This window comes from Dendropsophus ebraccatus, chromosome 3 (assembly GCF_027789765.1).
Source record: "Dendropsophus ebraccatus isolate aDenEbr1 chromosome 3, aDenEbr1.pat, whole genome shotgun sequence".
In the NCBI taxonomy this organism is placed as follows: Eukaryota; Metazoa; Chordata; class Amphibia; order Anura; family Hylidae; genus Dendropsophus; species Dendropsophus ebraccatus.
In genome coordinates this window covers 46,498,208-46,515,874 of record NC_091456.1, presented here as the reverse complement: position 1 = coordinate 46,515,874, position 17,667 = coordinate 46,498,208, and the positions used below count along the sequence as shown (strand labels likewise).

At 45.1% G+C, this 17,667-nt stretch overlaps 2 protein-coding genes across 3 annotated transcripts in view; one reads left to right on the top strand and one right to left on the bottom strand.

Moving 5' to 3' along the window:
* Nucleotides 1-1,307, bottom strand: part of GMPR2 (guanosine monophosphate reductase 2) — a 35,297-nt gene extending 33,990 nt beyond the window's left edge. The window contains exon 1 of the mRNA XM_069961667.1: nt 1,206-1,307. The gene's annotated coding sequence lies outside the window, so the exon portion shown is untranslated. The remainder of the gene's footprint in view (nt 1-1,205) is intronic.
* Nucleotides 1,308-1,415: 108 nt separating this feature from the next.
* On the top strand, nt 1,416-15,397 carry TM9SF1 (transmembrane 9 superfamily member 1). Of its 2 annotated transcripts, none has more exons than XM_069961664.1 (6): nt 1,416-1,753; nt 9,884-10,200; nt 12,901-13,501; nt 13,609-13,794; nt 13,903-14,176; nt 14,323-15,397. In XM_069961664.1, exons 2-6 carry the CDS (start codon nt 9,886-9,888, stop codon nt 14,714-14,716), a joined length of 1,770 nt encoding a protein of 589 aa, XP_069817765.1. In that variant the 5' UTR covers nt 1,416-1,753; nt 9,884-9,885; the 3' UTR covers nt 14,717-15,397. The 2 variants fall into 2 exon arrangements, with proteins under 2 accessions (XP_069817765.1, XP_069817766.1); XM_069961665.1 differs by lacking the exon at nt 1,416-1,753 and adding an exon at nt 1,846-1,870.
* The last annotated feature ends 2,270 nt before the right edge of the window (nt 15,398-17,667 follow it).

The window sequence follows — 17,667 nt, the reverse complement described above, 5'->3', positions numbered from 1 at the left end:
TTTGTTACTGGTACCATTAAAAGCTCAACATTGAGCTATTATATATATATTTGTGTATCCATTTTGGATGAACTGTGTATACAGCTAGTGCCGCCCCGTGCACCGTGTATACACGGTGCACGGGGCGGCTCTAGCTGTATACACGGTGCACGGGGCGGCACTAGCTGTAATCACGGTGCACGGGGCGGCACTAGCTGTATACACGGTGCACGGGGCGGCACTAGCTGTATACACGGTGCACGGGGCTGCACTAGCTGTATACACGGTGCACGGGGCAGCAATAGCTGTATACACGGTGCACGGGGGCGGCACTTGCTGTATACACGGTGCACGGGGCGGCACTGGCTGTATACACAGTGCACGGGGCGGCACTGGCTGTATACACGGTGCGGCACTAGCTGTATACACGGTGCACGGCGCGGCACTAGCTGTATACACGGTGCACGGGGCGGCACTAGCTGTATACACGGTGCACGGGGCGGCACTAGCTGTATACACGGTCCCCGGACGGCCCTAGCTGTATACACGGTGCACTGGGCGGCACTGGCTGTATACACGGTGCACGGTGCGGCACTAGCTGTATGCACGGGGCGGCCCTAGCTGTATACACGGTGCACTGGGCGGCACTGGCTGTATACACGGTGCACAGGGCGGCACTGGCTGTATGCACGGGGCGGCCCTAGCTGTATACACGGTGCACTGGGCGGCACTGGCTGTATACACGGTGCACTGGGCGGCACTGGCTGTATGCACGGGGCGGCCCTAGCTGTATACACGGTGCACTGGGCGGCACTGGCTGTATACACGGTGCACTGGGCGGCACTGGCTGTATACACGGTGCATGGTGCGGCACTAGCTGTATGCACGGGGCGGCCCTAGCTATATACACGGTGCACTGGGCGGCACTGGCTGTATACACGGTGCACGGTGCGGCACTAGCTGTATGCACGGGGCGGCACTAGCTGTATACACGGTGCACGGGGTGGCGCTAGCTGTATACACGGTGCACGGGGTGGCAATAGCTGTATACACGGTGCACGGTGCAGCACTAGCTGTATACACGGTGCACGGGGCGGCACTAGCTGTATACACGGTGCACGGGGCGGCACTAGCTGTATACACGGTGAGTGCAGCTTATTTCCCTTATCAGAGCTGATTTGCCTATTTTTTCCCATAAGGCATTGCATGACAAATAGGACCCCCACCTGCTAGTTTTGCAGTCTCCCCAAGGAGGCACAACACCCCCTGACTCCTCAGAGAAGAATGGGGCACATTATGTTATTTCCATCTTATTGATCTTTGCTGTGTTACTATAGCAGCCCTCCCTTCCAGCTGCAGAATAAGCCACCCACGTGACATCAGGGATCGGGCCATTCTATGACGAGCAGCCGTCGTACACAGCGCCCCCTAGCTCCCCCCACACCATAGCTGTGAGGACCCGGTGACAGAACACCTCGATGAGTGACAGCCGCGGTACCGCCCACCTCCGGGACACAGCTGCTGACGTGTTCAGGGTGTCTTCCCAGATGCCTGAGGGACCCGCACACCGTGACATCGTGTTCCTGGGGTAATAATGAGCGCGGACGGCGCTACACACGGCCCACAGTACCATTCGCCTAACGCTACATGTAGGGACGTTAAGGAAGATGCGAAAGGGTCAGGGTGCTGGATCAGGCGGGCGGTGGACGACCCTGTGACGTCACGAAGGTAGAGGCCCCCGGGATCTGTCAGAGAATCCTGGTCCCGAGTGCAGGTAAGAGTGGGCAGCAGCAGCAGCCTGGCACCTGTGTGTCTGCCAGCCTGACCGCCCCGGGCACAGCAGCACCCGCCAGTCACACACCCAGCCTCCCTGCCAGCACAGCAGCACCCGGTACCTGCCAGTCACCTGGACACCGTGACCAGGAAGTGGGCAGCCACTGTCACCATAGAGTCACTGACCGCTGCAGCCACAGCCCAGGCTCAGGGGCTCACACATAGACAGCTGCTGGATGTTGTGTATAACTTTTCTATAGATACCCATGTAACATCTTATTACCAGTCTATTAGAAGCAGGACAGCTGGGTATTGTAGTGCTCCACCAGTCAGCAGTGCCTATAGTAAGGGATGGGTGCCCATGTATCAGGCTGGCAGAGTCCTGGATCTCACTGCATCATTGTCTCTAAATACTAGAAAGACTGGCAGGCAATGTGCAGTTTAGGTATTAGCCTATAAATATATATATATATATATATATATATATATGTGTGTGTGTGTATAGCAGTATGCATTTTCCAATTGCACTTTTTTGTTACATGTTCGTACGTTGTTATGGGGGTGGCCATCTTGACGAGGCTGAAGTTGGTTTCTTATTCGGCCAGTTTCTTATTCGGGGCTGAAGTTGGTTTCTTATTCGGCAGTTTCTTATTCAGAGGATTTTTCTTTTTCCTGTTTTAGCTATTATTCTTACAGAAAATGTATAATATTCATACCCTACCGTAAGTGAGGGGCCCTGAGAGGACTGGTGATAAAAGTGGCAAAAAAGACCCCACGGTTGGCATAAAAATGGGCATGAAAGTAAAACCACAAAATTATTATTTAAAGGGAACCTGTCACCCCCCGTACCGGGGTGACAGGTTCCCGACCCCCCGTTAGAGACCCCTATACTTACCTCATCCCGCCGGGTCCCGCTTCTGGATTCGGTCGGGTCCCGGAGATCTCAGCCGCTGCAGCCCGGCGCGCGTGCTGAGAGATGAGTCCAACACCCATAGAGAATGACAGGAGAGTCCAGCGCTCCGTCATTCTCTATGAGCGTTGGACTCATCTGTCAGCGCGCGCGCCGGGCTGCAGTGGCTGAGATCTCCGGGACCCGACCGAATCCAGAAGCGGGACCCGGCGGGATGAGGTAAGTATAGGGGGCTCTAACGGGGGGTCGGGAGCCTGTCACCCCGGCACGGGGGGTGACAGGTTCCCTTTAAAAATAAAATTGACTTTGGGCCACTGATCTCACACTGATAATACACAGAGAAGGATGCCCCGCATCACACCCAAGAGAGTCCAGCCTGGCCCAAAGTGGTTCTGGGTATAAAAACTGGCATCAAAGTGGGCACATAGCCATTTTTCATGATTTGAATAAGTAACAGCTATTTTCAAAGGGTTAAATGAGTTTGGGCCACTGATCTCACACTGATAATACACAGAGAGGGATGCCCCGCATCACATCCAAGAGAGTCCAGCCTGGCCCAAAGTGGTTCTGGGTATAAAAACTGGCATCAAAGTGGGCAGATTGGAATTTTTTCCTGATTTGAATAAGTAACAGCTATTTTCAAAGGGTTAAATGAGTTTGGGCCACTGATCTCACACTGATAATACACAGAGAGGGATCCCCCGCATCACATCCAAGAGACTCCAGCCTGGCCCAAAGTGGTTCTGGGTATAAAAACTGGCATCAAAGTGGGCACATAGCCATTTTTCATGATTTGAATAAGTAACAGCTATTTTCAAAGGGTTAAATGAGTTTGGGCCACTGATCTCACACTACGTACACACAGATAGGCATGCCCCGCATCACATCCAAGAGAGTCCAGCCTGGCCCAAAGTGGTTCTGGGTATAAAAACTGGCATCAAAGTGGGCAGATGGGCATTTTTGTCCTATTTTGAATAAGTAACAGGTGTTTTCAAAGGGTTAAATGAGTTTGGGCCACTGATCTCACACTGATAATACACAGAGAGGGATGCCCCGCATCACATCCAACAGAGTCCAGCCTGGCCCAAAGTGGTTCTGGGTATAAAAACTGGCATCAAAGTGGGCACATAGCCATTTTTCATGATTTGAATAAGTAACAGCTATTTTCAAAGGGTTAAATGAGTTTGGGCCACTGATCTCACACTACGTACACACAGATAGGCATGCCCCGCATCACATCCAAGAGAGTCCAGCCTGGCCCAAAGTGGTTCTGGGTATAAAAACTGGCATCAAAGTGGGCAGATGGGCATTTTTGTCCTATTTTGAATAAGTAACAGGTGTTTTCAAAGGGTTAAATGAGTTTGGGCCACTGATCTCACACTGATAATACACAGAGAGGGATGCCCCGCATCACATCCAACAGAGTCCAGCCTGGCCCAAAGTGGTTCTGGGTATAAAAACTGGCATCAAAGTGGGCAGATGGGCATTTTTTCCTGATTTGAATAAGTAACAGCTATTTTCAAAGGGTTAAATGAGTTTGGGCCACTGATCTCACACTGATAATACACAGAGAGGGATGCCCCGCATCACATCCAAGAGAGTCCAGCCTGGCCCAAAGTGGTTCTGGGTATAAAAACTGGCATCAAAGTGGGCACATAGGCATTTTTCATGATTTGAATAAGTAATAGCTATTTTCAAAGGGTTAAATGAGTTTGGGCCACTGATCTCACACTGATAATACACAGAGAGGGATGCCCCGCATCACACTGATAATACACAGAGAGGGATGCCCTGTGGGTCCTTACCAGACTTTGGAGCAAATGCCAAACTTTACTAAAACGGTAATAAGGATTAAGGTAAAACACACACCTTTATCCATGGTGTTTTTGGTGCAATAGGGAGCTATCAGCAGTTTAGATTAATCTAACTGGCTGACAGTTCCCCTTTAATAATGGTCATTATTTGCCCTTATTTTTACTTTGTTTAAACATAGCCTAAAGGGGTATTCCTGGAAAAATTGAAAAAAAAAAAGAAGCAAAATTAACCCTTAACTAAAGAACTTATATATTCCTTGTTGGCTTTACTCGGAGATTGCTGGTCCAGTCACATGATGCAACCTTTCTTACAGTGATGTCCTACTTCCTTTCATCTTTTTGGGTATGGTGACGTCAGCACTTGGGGGCAAAGCCATCTCTCGTACCCAGAACGGCCTTCCTACACGTGCGCAGTGCGATCATTAGTATTGCAGCATGCATCTGCTAATCCCACTGGGTATAGGGACATCAATGCTCCCGTAATCAGGTTCTGCTGGCTACAAGGGCGGTCTTACTGGCTACAAAGGGGTCCTATATGGCTATTAGGGGACCCTGACATTGCAGGCAACACATAGGACAAATATATTTCAATGGCCCTGTTCACACATCTGTACAAGTGTTCAGGTCCACGTCCCGCGCTACAAAAAAATAAAGGATAGATTATAGTGCGGACTTGCATTTGCGGCACGAATCATTGTCTTCTACATAGTGCTCCGTAAACTGCTTAGCACTGTTACTGCACATTCATAGTGCGGTCCACCATTACAGGTCCGTATTCACTGGCTGAACTATGGATGTGTGAATGAGGCCTAACATAGCCTAAAGCAGACCTGTCAGCAGAAAACATTGCTGCAGGTATTGTTATTATAGAAATGTATTCAGGGTTAGCCGAGAAATGTTTAATAAGAAGAGATGGGACAGCTAATTCTGGGATCCTGTTATGCTGACAAATGCCTCCTGAGTACTTTAGCCCTGTTTGCTTAAAGGGGTAGTGCGGCGCTAAACATTTATTCACAAAATACCCAGAACCACTTTGGGCCAGTTTTTATACTCAGAACCACTTTGGGCCAGGCTGGACTCTCTTGGATGTGATGCGGGGCATCCCTCTCTGTGTATTATCAGTGTGAGATCAGTGGCCCAAACTCATTTAACCCTTTGAAAATACCTGTTACTTATTCAAATTGGGAAAAATGCCAATCTGCCCACTTTGATGCCAGTTTTTTATACCCAGAACCACTTTGGGCCAGGCTGGACTCTCTTGGATGTGATGCGGGGCATCCCTCTCTGTGTGTACGTAGTGTGAGATCAGTGGCCCAAACTCATTTAACCCTTTGAAAACAGCTGTTACTTATTCAAATTAGGAAAAAATGCCTATGTGCCCACTTTGATGCCAGTTTTTATACCCAGAACCACTTTGGGCCAGGCTGGACTCTCTTGGATGTGATGCGGGGCATCCCTCTCTGTGTATTATCAGTGTGAGATCAGTGGCCCAAACTCATTTAACCCTTTGAAAATAGCTGTTACTTATTCAAATCATGAAAAATGGCTATGTGCCCACTTTGATGCCAGTTTTTATACCCAGAACCACTTTGGGCCAGGCTGGACTCTCTTGGATGTGATGCGGGGCATTCCTCTCTGTGTATTATCAGTGTGAGATCAGTGGCCCAAACTCATTTAACCCTTTGAAAACAGCTGTTACTTATTCAAAATAGGACAAAAATGCCCATCTGCCCACTTTGATGCCAGTTTTTATACCCAGAACCACTTTGGGCCAGGCTGGACCCTCTTGGATGTGATGCGGGGCATGCCTATCTGTGTGTACGTAGTGTGAGATCAGTGGCCCAAACTCATTTAACCCTTTGAAAATAGCTGTTACTTATTCAAATCATGAAAAATGTTTATGTGCCCACTTTGATGCCAGTTTTTATACCCAGAACCACTTTGGACCAGGCTGGACTCTCTTGGGTATGATGCGGGGCATCCCTCTCTGTGTTTTATCAGTGTGAGATCAGTGGCCCAAACTCATTTAACCCTTTGAAAACAGCTGTTACTTATTCAAATTAGGAAAAAATGCCAATCTGCCCACTTTGATGCCAGTTTTTATACCCAGAACCACCTTGGGCCAGGCTGGACTCTCTTGGATGTGATGCGGGGCATGCCTATCTGTGTGTATGTAGTGTGAGATCAGTGGCCCAAACTCATTTAACCCTTTGAAAATAGCTGTTACTTATTCAAATCATGAAAAATGGCTATGTGCCCACTTTGATGCCAGTTTTTATACCCAGAACCACTTTGGGCCAGGCTGGACTCTCTTGGATGTGATGCGGGGCATGCCTATCTGTGTGTATGTAGTGTGAGATCAGTGGCCCAAACTCATTTAACCCTTTGAAAATAGCTGTTACTTATTCAAATCATGAAAAATGGCTATGTGCCCACTTTGATGCCAGTTTTTATACCCAGAACCACTTTGGGCCAGGCTGGACTCTCTTGGATGTGATGCGGGGCATCCCTCTCTGTGTAATATCAATGTGAGATCAGTGGCCCAAACTCATTTAACCCTTTGAAAACAGCTGTTACTTATTCAAATCATGAAAAATGCCTATGTCCCCACTTTGATGCCAGTTTTTATACTCAGAACCACTTTGGGCCAGGCTGGACTCTCTTGGATGTGATGCGGGGGATCCCTCTCTGTGTAATATCAATGTGAGATCAGTGGCCCAAACTCATTTAACCCTTTGAAAATACCTGTTACTTATTCAAATTGGGAAAAATGCCCATCTTCCCACTTTGATGCCAGTTTTTATACTCAGAACCACTTTGGGCCAGGCTGGACCCTCTTGGATGTGATGCGGGGCATGCCTATCTGTGTGTATTATCAGTGTGAGATCAGTGGCCCAAACTCATTTAACCCTTTGAAAATAGCTGTTACTTATTCAAATTGGGAAAAATGCCAATCTGCCCACTTTGATGCCAGTTTTTATACCCAGAACCACTTTGGGCCAGGCTGGACTCTCTTGGGTATGATGCGGGGCATCCCTCTCTGTGTATTATCAGTGTGAGATCAGTGGCCCAAACTCATTTAACCCTTTGAAAACAGCTGTTACTTATTCAAATTAGGAAAAAATGCCCATCTGCCCACTTTGATGCCAGTTTTTATACCCAGAAACCACTTTGGGCCAGGCTGGACTCTCTTGGGTATGATGCGGGGCATCCCTCTCTGTGTATTATCAGTGTGAGATCAGTGGCCCAAACTCATTTAACCCTTTGAAAACAGCTGTTACTTATTCAAATTAGGAAAAAATGCCCATCTGCCCACTTTGATGCCAGTTTTTATACCCAGAACCACTTTGGGCCAGGCTGGACTCTCTTGGGTATGATGCGGGGCATCCCTCTCTGTGTATTATCAGTGTGAGATCAGTGGCCCAAACTCATTTAACCCTTTGAAAACAGCTGTTACTTATTCAAATTAGGAAAAAATGCCCATCTGCCCACTTTGATGCCAGTTTTTATACCCAGAACCACTTTGGGCCAGGCTGGACTCTCTTGGATGTGATGCGGGGGATCCCTCTCTGTGTATTATCAGTGTGAGATCAGTGGCCCAAACTCATTTAACCCTTTGAAAATACCTGTTACTTATTCAAATTGGGAAAAATGCCAATCTGCCCACTTTGATGCCAGTTTTTATACCCAGAACCACTTTGGGCCAGGCTGGACTCTCTTGGGTGTGATGCGGGGCATCCCTCTCTGTGTATTATCAGTGTGAGATCAGTGGCCCAAGGTCAATTTTATTTTTAAATAATAATTTTGTGGTTTTACTTTCATGCCCATTTTTATGCCAACCGTGGGGTCTTTTTTGCCTTTTTTATCACCAGTCCTCTCAGGGCCCCTCACTTACGGTAGGGTATGAATATTATTCATTTTCTGTAAGAATAATAGCTAAAACAGGAAAAAGAAAAATCCTCTGAATAAGAAACTGCCGAATAAGAAACCAACTTCAGCCCCGAATAAGAAACTGGCCGAATTAGAAACCAACTTCAGCCTCGTGCCATCTTGGCCGAGCTGTTTTTTTTACCAGCACTGAGAGATATGCCCCGCTGTGAACATAGGCAGAAGCTGTGTAACATGAAGGGTTAACAGTACTGGGTTGTGTTCTTTGACCTTTAAAGAAACACTCCAGTATAGGGATTCACCATCCATGCTTCATGGAGCGAACGCAGAACGTGTGAATCCAGACTAAGTTGTCAGAATGAAAACTGCAAGAATTCAGAGTTATCTTATAGCATAGAAAGTAACATGGCAAATGGGAAACAAATCACCAAAAATTATTTTGTATTAATTAAAAAAAAAAAAAAATAGTTGAAAGTGGATTGTCCCATGACATTTACTGGCCGCCCAGACCTTGTGATAAGACTTATTTATGCCATTATACTTATCCCCCTCCCCACATTATAGGAGATAAGTGGTGTTGAGAGGACTTGTCCAAGTGTTCTGGTTCAACAACATTCTCCAAAAGCTTGATATTTGACTCCTGGCATCTGGACAACACGGTTACAGCCATAGCCAGTACTTTACAGCTCTGAGGGTGTATATAGATACAATCAGACGTTACAGAGAAACACATATAAAGGGAAACTGACAGCACCTAGATGCATATATAGAATGCTAACAGTTACCTATTAAATCAGTAGTCTGGTATTACCTTTATAAAGATCCTATTTTCCTTGATCTTTGTAAAAAAAAAAAAAACAACATCTTTTATTATACCTCTATATAATATCAGAAATAATACAGACGCACAGTAGGAAGTCATGCTCTTCTCTGGATTCCTTATTACTGCTATTTAAAGGGGAACTTTTTTCTTTAAAATCAACTGGTGTAAAAGTTATACAGATTTGTAAATTACTTCTATTGATAAATCTCAAGTCTTCCAGTATTTATCAGCTGCTGTATGTCCTGCAGAAAGTGATGTATTCTTTCCAATTTGACACGGCGTTCTCTGCTGCCACCTCTGTCTGTGACAGGAATTGCCCAGAGCAGTAGCAAATCTCCATAGAAAATCTCCCCTGCTCTGCACAATTCCTGGCATGGACAGAGGTAGCAGCAGAGAGCACTGTCTCAGACTGGAAAGAATACACCACTACCTGCAGGACATACAGCTGCTGATAAGTACAGGAAGACTAGACATTTTTAAATAGAAATAAATTACAAATCTGTATACCATTCTGACACCAGTTAATTTGAAAGAAAAAAATTGCCTGATTATCCCTTTAAGCTATGATAGGTTAGTTTAGGGGAATGTGGCTCCTCAGATGTATCTGTGATCCTCTCTGCTTGTATATTATCAGCCTATCCCTTATTTTTGTATTGCTTATGTCCTTTAAATTAACAGTATTTTTTTCCTGTTTAGACATGTTTGTCTTGCACTCTTTTGCCGTTCTTCTTTTGTGGAGTATGGCTCCTTCACCAATAACCGGGGACAAGCGATACAAGCAAGGCGATGCGGTTATGCTGTATGTAAATAAAGTGGGGCCATATCATAACCCACAGGAGACTTATCACTACTATCAGCTGCCAGTGTGTGCCCCCTCACAGATCCGTCACAAGAGCCTGACCTTAGGAGAGGTGCTTGATGGAGATCGCATGGCAGAGTCCATGTACAAGATAGCATTCCGAGTCAACGTGGATAGAGAAACCCTGTGTGAGCTCAAGCTGTCAGTAAGTCAGGTGAGACATCATACCCGGCCTTATATTATCCACCTGTTTCAGTTGCTTGCAGACAGATTTCTTTGTCTTTGCAATACAAAGCACTGTTTGTTACCTGTATGTAACGTTCAGTAATCTTTTATAATAGTTTGTGAACTAAACACTGTGCCAAAAGGACAAACAATAAAGTAGGACATGCTTCATTTATATGTACTGGCAGGAATAGTGTGGAGGCGATTCATTATGTACGGCCACATTGGCTGCATTCATCTCACAGAGTAATAGAAGGGAGGGAACCCGTCGGGTCATAGCTTTCATCGTCCAAATGACCTTCATGGAATGGAAGTCGCATTGTGATTGGTTGCTGTGGCAAACTTTTCCATGTTTCTTCAGCACTAGCTTTGTGGACCACCCATAGACTAAAAGTGCCCAAACGGTCCACAGTGATCCCTCCAAGGACGCCCTCAACATTCTTTGCAGAGTCTGCAGTGACACACAGGATTATGTTGGTATTGGAGAGCAGAGCCAGCTGTCAGTTATAGCCGGGCTCTCCAAAGAGAAGGAAGGGACACTTTATTACCATTGCTGTATACACAGAGCTTAGAGAACACAGCTGCCGCAGGAGCTGCAGTCAGTGAAAGTAAATTATGCCCATGCACTCAGTCTGTTGGGTGCAAATTGAACACATAAGGGAGGATTTATCAAACATGGTGTAAAGTGAATCTGGCTCATTTGCCCCTAGCAACCAATCAGATTCCATTTTTCATCCCTTACAGACTCTTTGGAAAATGAAAGGTGGAATCTGATTGGTTGCTAGGGGCAACTGAGCCAGTTTCACTTTACACCATGTTTGATAAATCTCCTCCATAGTTCAAATACCACAGTATATCTATTACATGCAAAAAAGAAAAAATCGAATTAATGCTTTTAAAGGGGTTATCCAGATAGAAAAAACAGTATCTGTCTCGTTACAAATGTATATAAACCAATAAAGAAGCTATACTTACCGCTGTGCACTTTCCCCATGTCCATCCTACGGGTCTCCAGTGTCCTGCTGAGTCGATTCTGCCTCCACTTCTGAGATGGACTCGTCTTGGGGGTGACAGCGCTCTCAGCCAATCGATGGACGTGGTGCAGTTGTTCTTTATTGTTTTATATACATTTGCAACAACATAGATGCTGTCGTATCTATAAGGACAACTCCTTTAAGTGTTATTCAGTCATTTTTCATCTATTCATATCGTATATACAGCTTTGGTTTTATGCACATAAGGATAAATGCACTTGCTTATGGACCACATAGATAGTATTCGTATACCACAGTTGGTTGTTTCGGTGAGACGACCTTTATATATACATTGGTGGGTGGAGAAAGACACACAGCGGTGCCCTGATAACTGCCATACCAGAGACGGGCCAGGGCCTAGTATGGCAGCTATCAGGGAATCGCTGTATGTCTTTCTCCGCCCACCAATGTATACCCGTTGAGACCGAAACGTCTGTGTTATACAAATACTATCTATGCGGTATATATGCAAGTGGATAAGTGTAACTATCTTCATGTGCCATAAACTGGAGCTGTATAAATTGCTGAAACATTGCTGAATATTCCTGCAGTGAGTGTCAGGCTGTATTCTCGCTGGAGCTAATATGTGATCCCAATTATAGGGGAAGTCGGTAATGAAATAAAAAAGTGTAACAATATGTAAAGTAAAAATACACACACGCACTGCCTACAGGTGTGTGCCACTTTTTATTTCCTGGCTGAGCTTTTTTTTTTTAGATTTAAAGGTTTGCACAGTTTTTACAACTTTGCGTTCCTTACATACTTCCTTACAGCTCTTTGTACAATTCTTGCCTACTTTCTGCCTTTGTACGTCTGTGCTGTACTTACAGGGACTATGGGCTGTAGCAGCCCCTCTGAATTGCCATATTACACCTTTATGGCCAGTTGACATACAGTAAAAGTGGCGGAACTCTCCACCACAGAATCCCACCTGCCTCAGTGTCATACAATCTGTCTATGGGAGGGCTTGAGCACCTCTGCACCATGTCAATTCTTTGAGTGGAAAGACGCGGAGGCGCGCAAGCCCTTTACCATAGACAGACTGTATGACACTGAGGCAGGCGGGATTCCGCGACGGAACTCTCCGCCGCTTTTACTCCATGTGAACTGGCCCTTAAGTGCTGATGAGTAGCAATTCATTAATTTATATGATGACAAGAACATTAATAGGGATTGAATGACTTCTAAAAGTATGCTAGATAAACTGGTTGGTAAACTCTACTGTACCCATTCCAGAAGGGTGACTTTCCACAGTGCGGTAATTGTATATTATAACCTTTGCTTTCGAGCACTGCAGGCCATAAACATTCCATAAACATCTAGTTCTGATCAAGATCACATCCCTATTGTAAGAAATGGAAGCTGAGCTGTCGTTGGACAGTGTGTCTCGGACAGACTGATAAATGTGGGCCTTGCTATGGACTGGAGCTGTAGCACCACAAAAAGTCTCGATGTAGCCAGGCCTAACAGCTCCTGCTGAACTTGAATATGCTAATGAATAATGCATTGGAGATTAGGTTTATCTCAAAATCTGGATTCAGGGCAATACAGATCAATGCGTCATCCATAGATCCAAGATAGCAAGGCTGTACAAATAATCCTTATATATGAATAATATGCAGCTAACCTTTTTTTTCCTTATATTTTTTCCTAAGGTAGAGGAGCTGCGCAAGGCTATTGAAGAGCTATACTACTTTGAGTTTGTTTTGGATGATATCCCAATCCGTGGTTTTGTAGGATACATGGAAGAGAGCGGCTTTTTGCCCCATAGTCATAAAATTGGCTTGTGGGCTCACCTGGACTTCAACATAGAGTATAATGAAGATCGTATCATATTTGCCAATGTTAGTGTCCGGGATGTGAAACCGTTTAGTCTGGATGATGTGAAGGAGCCTCTTAGCTTGACTCACACTTACAGCATACGCTGGTTCCCTACATCTGTCACCTATGAGAGGCGTGGTGACCGCCTTAGAGACTCCAGCTTCTTCCCAAAAAGCTTGGAGATTCATTGGCTTTCCATCATCAATTCCATGGTGCTAGTTTTCCTACTTTTGGGTTTCGTGGTGATTATTCTCATGCGTGTTCTTAAGAGTGACTTAGCACGGTATAACTTGGATGAGGAAGGATCAGATGACATGGAGCAGGGAGACAATGGATGGAAGATTATACACACAGATGTTTTTCGCTTCCCACCTTATCGAAGTCTCCTTTGTGCAGTGCTTGGAGTAGGCTCCCAATTTCTTGCTCTTGGCACAGGTAATATTTAAAGATGACAAGACCTTCATGTTTTTTCTCCCAAACATACATTTTCAGCCATGATTCTGTTCCTGGTGTTATTAATTTATTGTCTGTTCTCTCCGCAGGTATCATAGTAATGGTTCTTCTTGGCATGTTTAATGTGCACAGACATGGTGCTATCAATTCTGCGGCCATATTACTGTATGCATTCACTTGTTGCATTTCTGGCTATGTATCGAGTAATTTTTATCGACAGATGGGCGGAGATCGTTGGGTATGGAACATTGTCCTGACCACTAGCCTTTTCTCAGGTAGGTGAGATTTTATAGAACTTCACTCTATCTCTAGAATATGAATGTAACTATTATATACACTTGCTTTTATTCACAATATCTTAACATGATTTTTTATATACGCAGCTCCTTTTTTCCTGACTTGGAGTGTTGTAAATTCAGTTCATTGGGCAAACGGTTCAACACAAGCCCTGCCTGCAACCACCATCCTCCTCCTCCTTACTGTATGGCTTTTGGTCGGATTCCCACTTACTGTAATAGGAGGCATTTTTGGTAAAAATAGCGCAGGCAACTTTGAAGCTCCATGTCGGACTAAGAACATTGCTAGAGAGATTCCACGCCAGCCGTGGTACAAGTCTGCTCCGGTTCATATGGCCATCGGTGGATTCCTGCCATTCAGGTATGAGGACCTTTTCCTCTCTTTCTAAGCTGTTGTTACTGACCTATAATTGTGCCTGTGCAAATATTTGCTTAGACTTTTGTACACGTTGTAGCCTTCTTTTACAGTCTTCTACCTCTACTTATGATTGTGTTTTTTTTTTCCAGTGCCATCTCTGTGGAGCTGTATTACATTTTTGCTACAGTGTGGGGACGTGAGCAGTACACGCTCTATGGGATACTATTCATTGTTTTCGCCATTCTACTAAGTGTTGGTGCATGCATTTCTGTGGCGCTGACGTACTTCCAGCTATCAGGAGAAGATTATCGCTGGTGGTGGCGGTCCATTATGAGCACAGGATCTACCGGAGCTTTCATCTTTCTATACTCTGTTTTCTACTACTGGCGTCGTTCTAATATGTCTGGGGTGGTTCAGACTGTAGAGTTCTTTGGCTACTCTTTCCTCACTGCTTATGTTTTTTTTCTTATGCTTGGAACTGTCAGTTTCACAGCATCACTTCGATTTATCCGCTATATATATGTCAACCTTAAAATGGACTGAGGTAGTAAGCCTAGGGGGCAGTTGTTGTGCTTTAATTGCTACATATGGAACTATGGACCAAGAATGGAAGAGACTATGCAAACAGGAGCCGGAGATCACTCAGATACTGCTAGCGGGAGGTATTCCAACAACTGACATTGGGAGCTGGGAGAGACCTTCACATGGAGAACTATTCAGCACAAGGATTATAAACATCGCTGTTGAATAGCGCAAGATTTCAAAAGCAAGTAGGAGGCGGAAATGCTGAGATCAGAAGTATTTAAAGAACAAGTGTAATCTAGGTCTGCAATCCTTTGTGGAGAAGTATGATAGACATGTATTACTTTGCTCCAAGTCTTTTTCCATTCCTGTCTCTCTCAGACTGCTATTTTTTTTTTTAATTTGTAAAGAATGCTTCCAATGCCGACCCAACCTGTCATAATCCGGTGTCCTGATGCTGCTGCAGGTTGCCTTTTCATAAAGAGAAAAGTCTCTGTTTTTTTACAGTGCTGCGTTCCCTCCGGGCCTGTACAATGTGTCAGGTGGTCTACTGGATTGGATCTGGCCTGTCATGGTACATGACCATCTCGGTTCTCTCTGGCCTGTCCGACAAGTCTCTCGCTCTTTATTGGACTTCTGTACAAATATATTTATATCTTTTGATTTTTCCTTTTTACAAAATAAAAAAAATATATATCAAAACCTGCCTGTTTATTGCCACGTTTGGCGATTTGGTGAGTATAGGAAAAGTATTTTGTTTTTTTGTTAGTTAACCAAATAGATTTCATGGTCTATTTATATGGCTATATTGTGAATGAAAAAGCAAAATTCATGCAGCACTCAAGTGAAAAAATCTAGCTGGGTGCCTGCTGTCACACCCTGACCCACAGGTGTCTATTTAGATAAAGAAAATTCAACTGCAGCACCTCCAGACTCAAAGTTGAAAAATACGTGATTTATTCCATACGTGATATACAGGGAAACAACAGCGACGTTTCGCTCCTCCGATAGGAGCTTTCTCAAGCCAGACTGGCTTGAGAAAGCTCCTATCGGAGGAGCGAAACGTCGCTGTTGTTTCCCTGTATATCACGTATGGAATAAATCACGGATTTTTCAACTTTGAGTCTGGAGGTGCTGCAGTTGAATTTTCTTTATATTGTGAATGAGCTATATTTATTTATTGCCAAGGATGAAATCTGAATAAGCTGGAAAGCCTTGTCCAAAACCTTTTTTTTAATCTGACAATCTTTTCTGAACATGCAGGGCCCGGATTTGATACCATCCTAGGCAATAAATGTCTGTGGTTCATACATTGAGCTGTAATGTAATGTCCATGCACTGCTAGTTGTATACATCATTATTCATGCCTTCATAATCGTTTGAAGGTCCATAAGACTAGTGTCACGTATTTATGTAAGTGTCTACAATAGGCCCAGTGGAATACAAATTGTAGAAAATTGCTTATATATATATATATATATATATATAATATAATTTTCAGTGCATGTTTTCAGGTTATTGATTTAACCCCTTAACGACCGCGGGCGTAAGTGTACGCCCCCAAAACCCGTGCCTTAACGCAAACGGGCGTACATTTACGCCCGTGGTTTCCCCGATCGCTGCGTGTACACACGCAGCGATCGGGGAAGATGGCCTGCTATAATGTATAGCAGGCCATCCCTGCTTGTCGGCACAAGGGGTGATTAACCCCTCCCGTGCTGACGATCGCCGCTATTGGCTGATCAATTCAGATCAGCCAATGGCGGCGATCTGCAGCTTTCCGGGTCATCGGTGATTACGTCGGATTCCATGGACTACGTCGATGACCAGCGGTTGTTTGGTGTTTTTTTTTTTTATAAAATGGTCAATGAGGGGTGTGGGGTGTTTTTATTTGAATAAAAAAATTTTTTAACTTGTGTCTTGTCTTTATTTCTTTACTTTATAGACTTAGTAGTGGAAGCTGTCTAATAGACGGAATCCATTACTAAGTTGGGGCCTAGTGTTAGCCGGTATAAAATGGCTAACACTAACCCCCTATTATTACCCCAGTACCCAATGCCACCAGGGGTACTGGGAAGAGTCGGGTGCCAGTGGTCCCGGAGCGTCAAAATTGGCGCTCCTGGACCGGGCGGCAGCAGGCTGGTAAGATTTAGGCTGGGGAGGGCCTAAAACAATGGCTCTTCCCACCCTGGTGTTACCAGGCTGGTTATAAAAATAGGGGGGACCCTATGCGTTTTTAAAAATTATTTATTTAAAAAAAAAAAAACCGCATAGGGTCCCCCCTATTTTTATAACCAGCCGGGTTAAAAACCAAGCGACAGCAGCCTGGTAACACCAGGATGGGAAGAGCCATTGGTTTAGGCCCTCCCCAGCCTAAATCTTACCAGCCTGCTGCCGCCCGCTCCAGGAGCGCCAATTTTGATGCTCCGGGACCACTGGTACCCGGCTCTTCCCAGTACCCCTGGTGGCATTGGGTACTGGGTTAATAATGGGGGGTTAGTGTTAGCCATTTTATACCGGCTAACACTAGGCCCCGACTTAGTAATGGATTCCGTCTATTAGACGGCTTCCACTACTAAGTCTATAAAGTAAAGAAATAAAGACAAGACACAAGTAAAAAAAATTTTTTATTCAAATAAAAACACCCCCACACCCCCTCATTGACCATTTTATTAAAAAAAAAAAAACAACCGCTGGTCATCGACGTAGTCCACGGAATCCGACGTAATCCACAGGATACCGATATCTGAAAAACAAAAAGGGAGAAACACACAAACAGGAGCACAACACCCATCATTGTGAGCGGTGTTGTGCTCCTTACAGTATGCAGCATCTTTACAGATCGCTGCTTACAGTCTGGCCCCCAAGGGGTTAAGGGAGGATGTATTGCATCCCCCTTAACCCCTTGGGGGCCAGACTGCTGTCAGACTGCACCCATCCCAGCAAGGAAGGGGTTAAGTGACCCCCCCTTC